Below are 13,325 nucleotides of genomic sequence, written 5' to 3' on the forward strand. Positions count from 1 at the left end.
TGTATCCTCACATGACAGAAGGAGCCCTTAATACTTTCTTAAATGTTTTATTTTGGAAATTTTCAGACATATACAAAGAAGCATAGAGAACATTAACCATCATACTTAAATCATTCTTTTTTTTTTTTTGGAGACAGAGTTTTGCTCTTGTTGCCCAGGCTGGAGTGCAATGGCACGATCTTGGCTCACCGCACCCTCCGTCTCCCGGGTTCAAGCAATTCTCCTGCCTCATCAGCCTCCCAAGTAGCTGGGATTACAGGCATGCGCCACCACACCCGGCTAATTTTGTATTTTTAGTACAAATGGGGTTTCTCCATGTTGGTCAAGCTGGTGTCGAACTCCCAACCTCAGGTGATCCGCCCGCCTCGGCGCCCCAAAGTGCTGGGATTACAGGTGTGAGCCACCTCGCCCGGCCACTTAAATCATTCTTAACAAAATTAATAATTTCTTAATATTATCTAGTACCCAGTCCATGTTCAAATGTCCTTAATTGTCTCCAGAGTGATATTTTACAGTTGTTTTTCCTAACATGGCCCACACGTTGTATTTGGTTGATAATGACCAACCAAAACCTCTCTCCCAGCCAGGTGCTGCGGTTCACACGTGTAATCCCAGCACTTTGGGAGGCCGAAGCAGGAGGATCACTTGAACCTACAAGTTCAAGACCAGGCTGGGCAACATAGTGGAACCCCCTCTGTACAAAAAAAAAATAACAAAAATTAACTGATGTAGTGGCACATGCCTATAGTCCCAACTACTTGGGAGGCTGAAGCGGCAGAAGGGTTGCTTGAGCCTGGGAGATTGAGGCTGCAGTGAGCCATGATCATACCACTGCACTCCATCCAGAGTGACACAGTGAGATCCTCTCTCAAAAAAATAAAACATAAAAAGTGGGCCAGGTGTGGTGGCTCACACCTGTAATCCCAGCACTTTGGGAGGCTGAGGCGGGTAGATCATGAGGTTGGAAGATCAAGACCATCCTCGCTAACACGGTGAAACCTCGTCTTTACCAAAAGTACAAGAAATTAGCTGGGCGTGGTTGCACGCGCCTGTAGTCCCAGCTACTTGGGAGGCTGAGGCAGGAGAATCACTTGAACCTGAGGGGGGCGGAGGTTGCAGTGACCCGAGATCACGCCACTGCACTCCAGCCTGGGCGACAGAGGGAGACTCCGTCTCAAAAAAATAAAAAGGAGTGTTTAACCCATAGGGTTTAAGTCTCTTAGTATGTGCTAAGCACTTCTTAGAATAGTCCTTGGCACCTAGTAAATGTTCAACTAATGTTATTCTTATTAGTCTCAGTTCCAACTTGTCATAGTGTGACCATTACAGCATGCTAAATAGGATTCTAATATTTAAAGTCACAATTTTTTTGTTTTGTTTTTTATTTTTATTTTTTGAGACAGAGTCTTGCTGCGTTGCTCAGGTTGGATTGCAATGGCATGGTCTCAACTCACTGCAACCTCTGCCTCCCGGGTTCGAATGATTCTCCTGCTTCAGCCTCCTGAGTAGCTGGGACTACAGTTGCCTGACACCACGCCCCGTTAATTTTTTTGTATTTTTAGTAGAGCTGTGGTTTCACTATGTTGGCCAGGCTGGTCTCGAAGTCCTGATCTCGTGATCCACCCGCCTCGGCCTCCCAAAGTGTTGGGATTACAAGCGTGAGCCACCGCGCCCGGCCAAGACATTGGTTTTTTATATAACATGCAAGTCACCTTCTTAATTTGATAACAGTGATTTTTTTGCAACCCTAGAAGAAAAACTGGGCATATTGGGTATATAGAGACTCAGAGTTGGCCTTGAAGAAGGTGTCTTTGGAAATTTTCTAGGTCTGTCATACAGCGTTAGAAGTCAAATGTTAAAATCTAATCTTCAGCCAGGCATGTTGCCTCATACCTGTAATCCCAGCTCCCACTTCGGGAGGCCTTAGAGGATTGCTCGAGGCCAGAAGTTGAAGACCAGCCTGGGAAACATAGTGAGACTCCCCCTCTACCAAAACAACAACAACAAAAAACAATTTAGCCAGGCATAGTGGCACACACCTATATACCCAGCAGTCCCAGCTACTTGGGAGGCCGAGGCAGGTGGATTGCGTGAGCCTAGGAGATCGAGGCTGCAGCTAGCTATGATTTGCCACTGCACTACATCCTGGGCAACAGAGTGAGACCCTGTATCCAAAAAACAAAAAAATCCTCACGAGAGATGTAACTCATACTCTGTTTTTGGCTTTTCTCTATTTATATCAAAAAGTGAGTGTAGCCCAAGATACAGTTTCATACCCTATGCTTTTCTCTAAACCTACTAATTTATTTGGAGAACTCTTAATTTTCAACTCTTAGTTATTTCAAGAGTTCTCTTGATTTTCTTAATTTCATCTATGCGTTTCTAACAGGCCAGTGTTCACAGTTGGCCTCAGAGAATTCCATAGCTGAATGAGACTTTTAAGATAACCATCCTTTGCTTGATTACTCAGTTTGATCACGGTTGTGGTCCAGTGGCAACCAGTGGTGGGTGGGTTTTTGGAGTGCCTTGGCAATTTAGAAATTGGTTCTATATGGTGTGAGATTCTGTATGTATAGATAATGACTTAGCTTCTTTACTTGAAAGAAAAGAGTACCTCTTGTTAAGGATGCCAGCAATTTGTTACTACTTTTTTTCATTTTAACAAACTAATACATACAATAATAATCAGAGCCAAAGCTGGGCGCAGTGGCTCATGCCTGTAATCCCAGCACTTTGGGAGGCTGAGTCAGGCAGATCACCTGAGGTTGGGAGTTAGAGACCAGCCTGACCAATATGGAGAAACCCCGTCTCTACTAAAAATGCAAAATTAGCTGGATGTGGTGGCGCATGCCTGTTATCCCAGCTACTCGGGAAGCTGAGGCAGGAGAATTGCTTGAACCCGGGAAGCGGAGGTTGCAGTGAGCCAAGATCGTGCCATTGCACTCCAGCCTGGGCAACAAGAGCAAAACTCCTTCTCAAAATAATAATAATAATAATAGTAATCAGAACTCTAGATCTGGGAATAACCCTGTATCTATTTCTTTACATTTTTCTTTCATTAATGTATTTATCACTTTTTTTTGTTTGTTTTTCTTTGCAGGCCTCAGCTGTTGAAGAACGCTCTGCAGAGAGCAGTAGAGAGAGGCCAGTTAGAACAGATAACTGGCAAAGGTGCTTCGGGGACATTCCAGGTTAGAGATCAGAGGCCTGGTTGTGGAGAAGTGCTTCTTAAAGTTTTTGGTTTCAGGACCTCCTTATACTGTAAAAATTTATTGAGGACCTCAAAGAACTTTTGTTTATGTGGGTTATATCTGTCAGCATACTATGTTAGAAATTAACACTGAGGTCTGGGTGTGGTGGCTCACACCTGTAATCCCAGCACTTTGGGAGGCTGAGGCAGGTGGATCACCTGCGGTTGGGAGTTCGAGACCAGCCTGGTGAAACCCTGTCGTCTCCACTAAAAATACAAAAATGAGCTGGGCGTGGGGGCACATGCCTGTAGTCCCAACTACTTGGGAGGCTGAGGCAGGAGAATCACTTGAACGCGGGAGGTGGAGGTTGCATTGAGCCGAGATCGCACCATTGTGCTCTAGCCTAGGTGACAGAGCGAGATTCCATCTCAAAAAAACAAACAAACAAAAAAACAACAAAGAAATTAACACTGAGGAAAAATTTAAATATTTATTGATTTACTTTAAAATACTAGTAGAAAACCCATTACATATTAACGTAAATGACATATTTTTTAGTGAAAAATAGCTGTCCTCCCCCTACCACCTCCCAGCCTTTTTTTTGAGACAGTGTTTCGCTCTGTTTCCCAGGCTGGAGTGCAGTGGCACAATCACAGCTCACTGTAGCCTCTTATCTCCCAGGTTCAAGAGATGCTCCAGTGTCAGCCTCCCAAAGTTCTGGGATTGTAGGTGTAAGCCTATAATCCGTCTTCCCAATTTTTTTTTTTTTTAAATGAGAAGTCGTCAGGCAGTGTTTACATTTTTGCAAACGTCTTTAACATCTAGCATAACAGAAGACAGCTAGTAACTGTTCTAGTTTATTTTGGGTTACTTATTTGAAGAAAATCTAACCTTACACAGAAATACAATTAGAAAAGGATGGAATATTTTAAGATAACTTTCAGATAGTTGTAGAAATTATTCTTTGATACTACACCAAAACTCAACAAATTGTTATTTTTTTAACAGCTTTATTGAGGTTGATTTGCATACCATATACAATTTAATTTATATAATTACAGTTTATAACTCAGTGATTTTCAGTAACTTTATAGAGTTGTACAACTATCACAGTCCAATTTTCGTACATTTCTGTCACCCAAAAAAGATCCCTTGTAGCCATTTGCAGTCACTCCCTATTCCACCAGCAGCCTCAGGCAACCTCTAGTCTGTTCTCTCTCTCTGCAGATTTGCATTTTGTTCACATTTCATATGGATAGAATATAGAATCATGTACTATATGATCTTTTGTGTCTGGCTTCTTTTGGCATGATGTTTTTGAATTTTATCCACTTTGCAGCATGTACCAGTACTTTCATTCTTTTTTATTGTCCAATAGTATTTCATTCTATGGATGTTGTTTATCCATTCATGAGATGATGATGGACATTTGGATTATTTCTACTTTTCAGCTAATTATGAATAATACTGCCTGTGAACATTTATGTTCAAGTCTGTGTGTGGATATGTTTTTAGGACTTGCTGGGCCATATGGTAAATTTATGTTCTAAGAAATTGGCAGTGTTTATAAGGGCTCAAGTCGTTTTGTTTTGTTTTGAGATAGGGTCTCACTGTGTCGCCCAGGCTAGAGTGCAGTGGTGTGATCTCGGCTCACTGCAACCTCCACCTCCCTGGCTCAAGCAATCCTCCCATCTTAGCCTCCCTAATAGCTGGGATTATAGGCGTGCACCACCACCATGCCTGATTAATTTTTGTATTTTTTGTAGAAATGGGGTTTTGCCATGTTGCCCAGGCTGCTCTTGAACTCCTGGGTTCAGCAAAGTAGTCTGCCTGCCTCAGCTTCCCAAAGTGTTGGAATTATAGGTGTGATCCACCACACCTGACCAGGGCTCGAGTTTCTCCATATCCTCCTCAACATTTGTTACTTTTTTTTATTATAGCCATACTAGTGGATATAGGGTATCTCATTGTAGTTTTGGTTGGCATTTCCCTAATAATTACTGATGTTGAGCATCTCTTGTGCTTAAGGCCATTTGTTTATTGTCTGTAGTGAAATGTGTATTCAAATCTTTTGCCCGTTTTTAAAATGGGGTTGATTATTCGTTAACAAGAATTCATTACTCTAGATATAAAGTCTCATCAGATTTTTTCTCCTATTCTGTGACTTTCTCAGTAGTATCTTTTGAAGTGTTTACTTTTTGATGAAGTCCTATTTATCATTTTTAAAAATTGCTTTTGCAGTTTTATGGTTATCTAAGAAACATTGCCTAATTAAAGGTAATGAAAATTTACTCCTACGTTTTAAGAGTTTTATAATTTTGGCTCTTACATTTAGGTCTGTGATCTATATTGTTTTGTTTATAGTGAGAAGTAAGGGTATAATTTATCTTTTTGCATGTGGGTATCTGATTATCCCAGTACCTTTTATTGAAAAGACTGTCCCTTCCCTATTGAATTGCCGTAGCATCTTATGAAAATCAATTGACCATAAATATAAGGGTTTATTTCTGGATTCTGAGTTCTCTTTTGTTGTTCTGTATGTGTATCCTTCGTGCCAGTACTGCACTGTCTTATTGACTGTAGCTTTATAGTGAATTTTGAAATTTGGAATTATAAGCCCTCTAACTTTTTCAGGAATGTTCTGACTATTCTGGGTCCTGTACAGTTCCATACAAATTGTCCATTTCTGCCAAAAAAAACAAAAAAACAAAAAAACAGCTGTAGTTTTGGTAGGAATTGCCTTGAACCTATAGATCAATTTGGGGAGACTCACTGTCTTTACAATGTTGAGTTTTCCAATCCATGACACAGAGGTCTCTTTATTTAATTTCTCTCAGCAGTCTTTTGTAGTTTTCAGTGTACGAGTCTTGAATTTTTTTTGTTAAGTGTATTGCCAAGTATTTTATTCTTTTTCCATGCTGTCATGAATGGTGGAAGTGTTTTCTAATTTTCGTTTTCAGGTTGTTAATGCTAACCTGTAGAAATACAATCGATTTGTCCATTGCTGTTGTATCCTTCACCCTTGCTGAACTCACCAGTTGTAGTAGTTTCTTTGTGAATTCCTTACAGTTTTCTATATACAGGATCCATTATCTGCAAATAAAGAGCATTTTACTTCTTCGTTTCTAGTCTGGATGTCTTTTACTTCTTCTGATTGCCTGATTGCTCTAGATTAACCTCCATTATAGTGTTGAATAGAAGTGGTAACAGCAGACATCTTCGCCTTGTTCCACATCCTGGAGAGAAAGCATTCAGTCCTTCACAAGTTAGCTGTAGGTTTTTCATAGATGCCTATTGGCAGGTTGAGCAAGTTCCCTTCTATACTACTAGTTTCCTGGGAGTTTTTATCATGAATGGCTTTTGGATTTGTCAAGTGGTTTTTCAGTGTCTATTGAGATGATTGTGTGGTTTGTGTCCTTTGTTCGTATGGTCTGTTAACATTATTTGTTTTGTGGTAAATTCTTTAAAGTTTAGTTGCCATGTGAAACCTGAAACCATAATCAGTGAATTTCTTGGACTGTGTTACCTTAAAATTCAATGAACTTTGAATAGATATTTTAATCCTTCATAATTTTGTAGCACGATACATTGGTCATTTGAAAAATAGTGGCACAGAGTTACATAGATTTTCCAAATGTTGGCATTTCATTATATACGACAACAAAAATTGCAGTCATTGGTATTGGCCACTGATCTTATAAGAACAGTATTTAAGTATTGGGAAGATAACAGACTCACGGTGATAGACACAAGTTTTTTAGAATTTAAATTTTCTCTTGAAAGGTTGGATTTTATCATTGGCAACAAACACTATTATTTTTTGACATGACCGGCTCTTTTAGTTCATTTGCAAGATACTGTCTACCCCATAACCAAGTCTGAATAATGATAGGTTAGCTGTCAGTTATTTCTTCAAGTAAAAAAAGTATTCCAAGTCAGGCGCGATGGCTCATGCCTGTAATCCCGGCACTTTGGGGAGGCCGAGGTGGGCGAATCACGAGGTCAAGAGATCCAGACCATCCTGGCTAACACGGTGAAACCCAGTCTCTAGTAAAAATACAAAAAATTAGCCGGGCATGGTGGCACATGCCTGCAATCCCAGCTACTCGGGAGGCTGAGGCAGGAGAATCCCTTGAACCCAGGAGGCAGAGGTTGCAGTGAGCCGAGATCACGCCACTGCACTCCAGCCTGGGTGACAGAATGAGACTCCGTCTCAAAAAAAAAAAAAAGTGTTCCAAGAAAAGTGCAGCTAATTCAGCTCATAACTTTAACAGTTACGCAAGTGCTTTTCCTGGATACCATCATGTCTACATATGTAGCAGATACGGATTATGTGGTTCTTCCTGTTTCATCCCATAAAGTATTCTAAAGACACATTCAAAAGTTGAGATTTAATAAAATAATTTTTAGTACTTTATCAAGGGCATTCTAAGTGAATTGGTGCTCTTTTTTTAAACCATAAGTACATAGCAGTAAAGAAGACAATAACCACATTTTTGTGTCTCTGCCTTTATCTGTGGTAAGCTGACAGCAGTTTTACCCACCATTGCTTCTGTACCATCAGTGCAAATGTCAAAATAGTGAAAAGGCCAGGTGCGGTGGCTCACACCTAATCCTAGCACTTTGGGATGCTGAGGCGGATGGTTTACCTGGTCAAGAGTTTGAGGCCAGCCTGGCCAACATGGTGAAACCCCATCTCTACTGAAAATACAAAAATTAGCCAGATGTGGTGGTGGGCGCCTGTAGTCCCAGCTACTCGGGAGGTAGATGCAGGAGAATGGCTTGAATCCGGGAGGCGGAGGTTGCAGTGAGCCGAGACCGTGCCATTACACTCCAGCCTGGGCAACAGAGCGAAACTCTGTCTCCAAAAAAAAAAAAAGACAGTGAAAAAGCAAATCACATCTTAGGTTTTTGTTTGTTTGTTTTTCGAGATGGAGTCTTGTTGCAGTGAGTACACTGGCTCAGTCTTGGCTCAGTGGAACCTCCACCTCCTGGGTTCAAGCGATCCTCCTGCCCCAGCCTCCCAAGTAGCTGGGATTACAGGCATGCACCACCATGCCTGGCTAATTTTTGTATTTTTAGTAGAGATGGGGTTTCACCATGTTGGCCAGGCTGGTCTCGAGCTCCTGACCTCAGGTGATCCCCCTGCCTCAGCCTCCCGAAGTGCTGGGATTACAGGTATGAGCCACTGTGTCTGGCCTATCTTAGTTTTATTATGCAAATAGTTTTGACCTTGCGGATCCTCTGAAAGGGTCTCAGGAACCCAGACGATTGTAACCAGACCATTCTTTAAGAACCACTAAACAGTTTTGTAGAGCATTTCTGGTTTTCTCCTTTTCCCTTTTTGCGTATTATTGCTAACCTTTGTTCCCACACCTTTCATTTTCAAAGTATGCTATGTAATTTTCTTTTGTATGATACTTTTTTTTTTTTTTTTTTAGTTTATTTATTTATTTTTAGAGACAGAGTCTTGGTCTGTCACTCAGGCTGGAGTATAGTGATGTAATCATAGCTCACTGTAGCCTCAACTTCCTGGGCTTATAGCCATCCTCCCACCTCACCCTTTCATGTAGGTAGGACTACAGGCACGCCACCATTTATAGCTAGTTTTTTTTATTTTTAGTAGAGAGAGGGTCTCACTATGTTGCCCAGGTTGGTCTTGAACTCTTGGCCTCAAGCAGTCCTCCCCCATTAGCCTCCCAAAGTACTGGGATTACAGGTATGAACTGCCGTGCTCCCTGATACCCTAAATATTTATCAAAATTTTTCACTGCTATTTTCCTCATAGGATTAAAAGGGCTATTTATTATTTTTTATAACTACAGCTGACCCTTGAACAACATAGGGGTTAAAGGTGCAGATCCCCCATGCAGTAAAAAAAAAATCATATATAACTTTAGATTCCCAGAAAACTTGACTATTAATAGCCTACTGTTGACCGGAAGCCTTACAAACAGTTAATACACATTTTGTATGTTGTATGTATTATATAATGTACTCTTAAAATAAAGCAAGCTAGAGAAAAGAAAATGTTATTGAGAAAATCATAAGAAAGAGGAAATATGGCCGGCCACAGTGGCTCACACCTGTAATCCCAGCACGTCGGGAGGCCGAAGCAGGCGGGTCTCCTGAGGTCTGGAGTTCGAGATTAGCCTGGCCAACGTGGTGAAACCATGTCTCTACTAAAAATAAAAAACTAGCCAGGCCTGGTGGTGGGCGCCTGTAATCCCAGCTACTCGGGAAGTTGAGGCAGGAGAATTGCTTAAACCCAGGAGACCGAGGTTGCAGTGAGCCGAAACCACACCATTGCAATCCAGCCTGGGCAACACAGCGGGACTCCGTCTCAAAAAAAAAAAAAAAAAAAAGAGAAAATATATTTACTGTTCATTAAGTGGAAGTGGATGATCGTCAGTGTCTTTATCCTTGTCCTCTTTGAGTTGAGTAGGCTGAGGAGGACAAGGAGATGTTGGTCTTGCTGTCTTGGGGTGGCAGGCAGAGGCAGAAGAAAATCCACATGTAAGTGGACCAGCACAGATAAAATTATGTTGTGTTCAAGGGTCAGCTATACTTCATTTTTCAGATTCAGAAAAGTGAAGTATTCTCAAATAAAATAATCTTTTTTTTTTTTTAATTTATTTTATTTATTTATCTTTTTAGACAGAATCCTACTCTGTCGCCGAGGCTGGAGTTCAGTGGCATGATTTTGGCACACTGCAACCCCGCCTCTTAGGTTCAAGTGATTCTCCTGCCTCAGCCTCCCAAGTAGTTGGGACCACAGGCACCTGCCACACCTGGCTTTTTTTTTTTTTTTTTTTTTTGTGTGTGTGTTTTTAGTAGAGACAGGTTTTGCCATGTTGGCCAGGCTGGTCTCGAACTCCTGGCCTTAAGTGATCTGCCTGCCTCTGCCTCCCAAAGTGCTGGGGTTTTAGGTGTGAGCACCCAGCCAAAAGAAACTTAATTTTTAGGGACATAACTGGTTAACCTGCTTATTGGGTACAGTTGTCGGTATCTTTGGGTTAGGTTGTCTATTATTTTAGGGTGGATGGAGGGTAGATGGAAGGAGAAAATATCCATAGGAGGGTTGGGACTTCTCAGTTAGATTGAATACCTGTTGAATGGGAAGAGAAAGTCCCTAAGCTGACAATTTATTGTAAAACATATCTGTGCTAATGCAGGAACTCCGACCCACCTGGTGCAGAGGAGTCTTATCTTGACCTGCTTTGGGAGAGTGTTGTCTTGATGCTTTTCTCTTCCTCCTTGGAAAACAGCTGAAGAAATCAGGGGAGAAACCCCTGCTTGGTGGAAGCCTGATGGAATATGCAATCTTGTCTGCCATTGCTGCCATGAATGAGCCGAAGACCTGCTCTACCACTGCTCTGAAGAAGTATGTCCTAGAGAATCACCCAGGAACCAATTCTAACTATCAAAGTAAGACTCGGTTGTGTATATTTAACTGGGATTAGGAGAATTTTCTTTCGAAAAAACCATGGAGGGCCAGGCGCTGTGGCTCACGCCTGTAATCCCAGCACTTTGGGAGGCTGAGGCGGGCGGATCACGAGGTCGGGAGTTTGAGACCAGTCTGGCTAACACAGTGAAACCCCATCTCTACTACAAATACAAAAAAATTAGCAGGGTGTAGTGGTGTGCATCTGTAGTCCCAGCTACTCGGGAGGCTGAGGCAGGAGAAACGCATGAACCCAGGAGGTGGAGGTTGCAGTAAGCCGAGATTGCGCCATTGTACTCCAATCTGGGCGACAGTTGCGAGACCATGTATCAAAAAAAAAAAAAAAAGAAACTAAAAAAAACCATAGAGATCATGCTATTAATGTCGAAGTATTAACTACTGACTGTGAAAACCAAGAGGGAACAGCTTTACAAATTTAATATTTACAAAAAGAAAAACAAATAATCAAAACTGAATTCTTAATTTAAAGCATCTGCTTATAAGAAGTTACTTTACTGTAAAGATTTTTCTGATATTTATTGTAATTTAGATAAATCTCTAGGTTCAAAGCAACTCTATAGTGTATTTTTTCCTACTTCTGAATGTTCACCAAAAACATCTAATTTTACTTTGAAACAAAGCCAGGATTTTAGAGTACTTACTACTTATATTATTTCTTATTAACCTAAGCCCCACAACAGAAAATACTTTATTTCAGTAAAGTATATTTACTGTAGGAGGTGGCGATTTGAGATGAGACACCCTGCCTTATCAGCATTATCACATATGGATTGGTGAGACTGCGTGACTTCTCAATGAACTATTAGAAGAGGCACAATGTTGTAGGGTGAGGGATATGGAAATTAAGTAACAGAAGAAGACAATCCAGAATATATTATTGTAAATTAAAAGGTAATTTTGAAGTCTTTTTTTTTTTTTTTTTAGACGGAGTCTCACTGTGTTGCCCAGGCTGGGGAGTGCAGTGGTGCGATCTCGGTTCACTGCAAGCTCCGCCTCCCCTGGGTTCACGCCATTCTCCTGCCTCTGCCTCCTGAGTAGCTGGGACTACAGGCACCTGCCACCACCCCTGGCTAATTTTTTGTTTTTGTTTTTTTTTTTTTTTTAGTAGAGACAGGGTTTCACCGTGTTAGCCAAGATGATCTCAATCTCCTTACCTCGTGATCTGCCCGCCTCGGCCTCCCAAAGTGCTGGGATTACAGGCGTGAGCCACCGCGCCCGGCCTATTTCTATTTGCTAAATGTTTTAAGAGAAGATGAATTTGGTTAACAAGCCTTTCAGTTTCACTGATATTTACAGCTGTTTTTTGGATACTGAATCACCATAAAATATATTTTGGATATGTCTCTGTAAGAAAGATGAGAATGAAGGACTTCAGGAGCCATGATATTGTTTTGTTACTGTTTACTGATTTATGAATAATTGGTTCTGTTCATCTTTATAAGATATTCTCCTAGATGATTATCAGTACCTATAGGTACACAATAGATATTTAAGTAAATGGAAATAATTAAATATTTAGTTTTAGGTCTGCTGTTTATGTGCTACCTTAGAGCAAGTCACTTAACTACTTTGAGCTCAAGTCACTTAACCACTCTGGGCTTTTTTTTTTTTTTTCTGTGAAATCAGGTATTTTCCTCAATGGTCTCTAATGTCTCTTTTCATTATAACTCTTGCCAGGTGTGGTGGCTCATGCCTGGAGTCCCAGCAGTTTGGGAGGCCAAGGTGGGAGTATTGCTTGAGCCCAGGAGTTTGAGACCAGCCTGGGCAACATAGTGAGACTTGGTCTCTATATTTTGCAAAATTTTAAAATATAGATATATGTATGTATGTGTGTATATAATTTAACTCTTGCCAAACTTATGGGCAGTAAGTAAATGTTTAATTAAATACCTTTGAACACATAGGATTCACTTAGTGTATGTCAGTTACTGTATGTGACAGGATATTAAATTGATGGGCATCTGTTTGTGGTTGAGGGAATTATCTAATCTGAATAACTAGATAACTTTCATTTCTGAATTTTTTTGTTCAGTGCATTTGCTGAAAAAAACCCTGCAGAAATGCGAAAAGAATGGGTGGATGGAACAGATCTCTGGGAAAGGGTTCAGTGGCACCTTCCAGCTCTGTTTTCCCTATTATCCCAGGTAAGCACTTAGCCTATAATAGATCACTGTAAATTTATAATCTGATTCTAAGTTACACACTCAGTTTATTTTACCTTTATTACTGTTTTAGTGAACTGGAAATACAGTCGTCCTTTGTTACGTATAGGGGATTGGTTACAGAACTGCCCGCATACCCAAATGCGCATGTACTCAGCCCTGTGGAATCCATGTATCTGAAAAGTCTGTCTTCTTTGTATGCAGGCTTCGCATCCTGTGGATGTTGTATTTCTGATCTGTGTCTGGTTGAAAAAAAAGTCCACATATAAAGTGGGCTAATGCGTTTCAAACCTGTGTTGTTCAAGGGTCAACTGTATTTGAAAATAAAGATGACTTTTAAGGCAGTATTATTTTGGAGTAAAAGGTTTTGTATAAAACCTTTTGGAGTAAAAGGTTTTGTATAAAAATAGTGATTTTAGCCAGGCATAAGATTATTTGAGATCCTTGGATGGTCATTTTGATGTTCATTCCTTCTTTATCAAGTAAATGATAATGACAGATTCTTAG

At 40.7% G+C, this 13,325-nt stretch overlaps 1 protein-coding gene across 10 annotated transcripts in view; it reads left to right on the plus strand.

The window, feature by feature from the left end:
- HP1BP3 (heterochromatin protein 1 binding protein 3) overlaps positions 1 to 13,325 on the plus strand; it is a 45,468-nt gene that overhangs the window by 27,801 nt on the left and 4,342 nt on the right. For 8 of the 10 annotated variants that reach the window (XM_054502942.2, XM_054502958.2, XM_054502923.2 and 5 more), the window contains 3 exons: positions 3,101 to 3,191; positions 10,460 to 10,619; positions 12,689 to 12,800. In XM_054502942.2, coding sequence (XP_054358917.1) covers positions 3,101 to 3,191; positions 10,460 to 10,619; positions 12,689 to 12,800 — 363 coding nt within the window. Of the gene's footprint in view, positions 1 to 3,100; positions 3,192 to 10,366; positions 10,620 to 12,688; positions 12,801 to 13,325 lie in introns of those variants that run through there. The other 2 variants (XM_063667567.1, XM_063667565.1) reach the window with 2 other exon arrangements.

This window comes from Pongo pygmaeus, chromosome 1, assembly GCF_028885625.2.
Source record: "Pongo pygmaeus isolate AG05252 chromosome 1, NHGRI_mPonPyg2-v2.0_pri, whole genome shotgun sequence".
Lineage (NCBI taxonomy): Eukaryota > Metazoa > Chordata > Mammalia > Primates > Hominidae > Pongo > Pongo pygmaeus.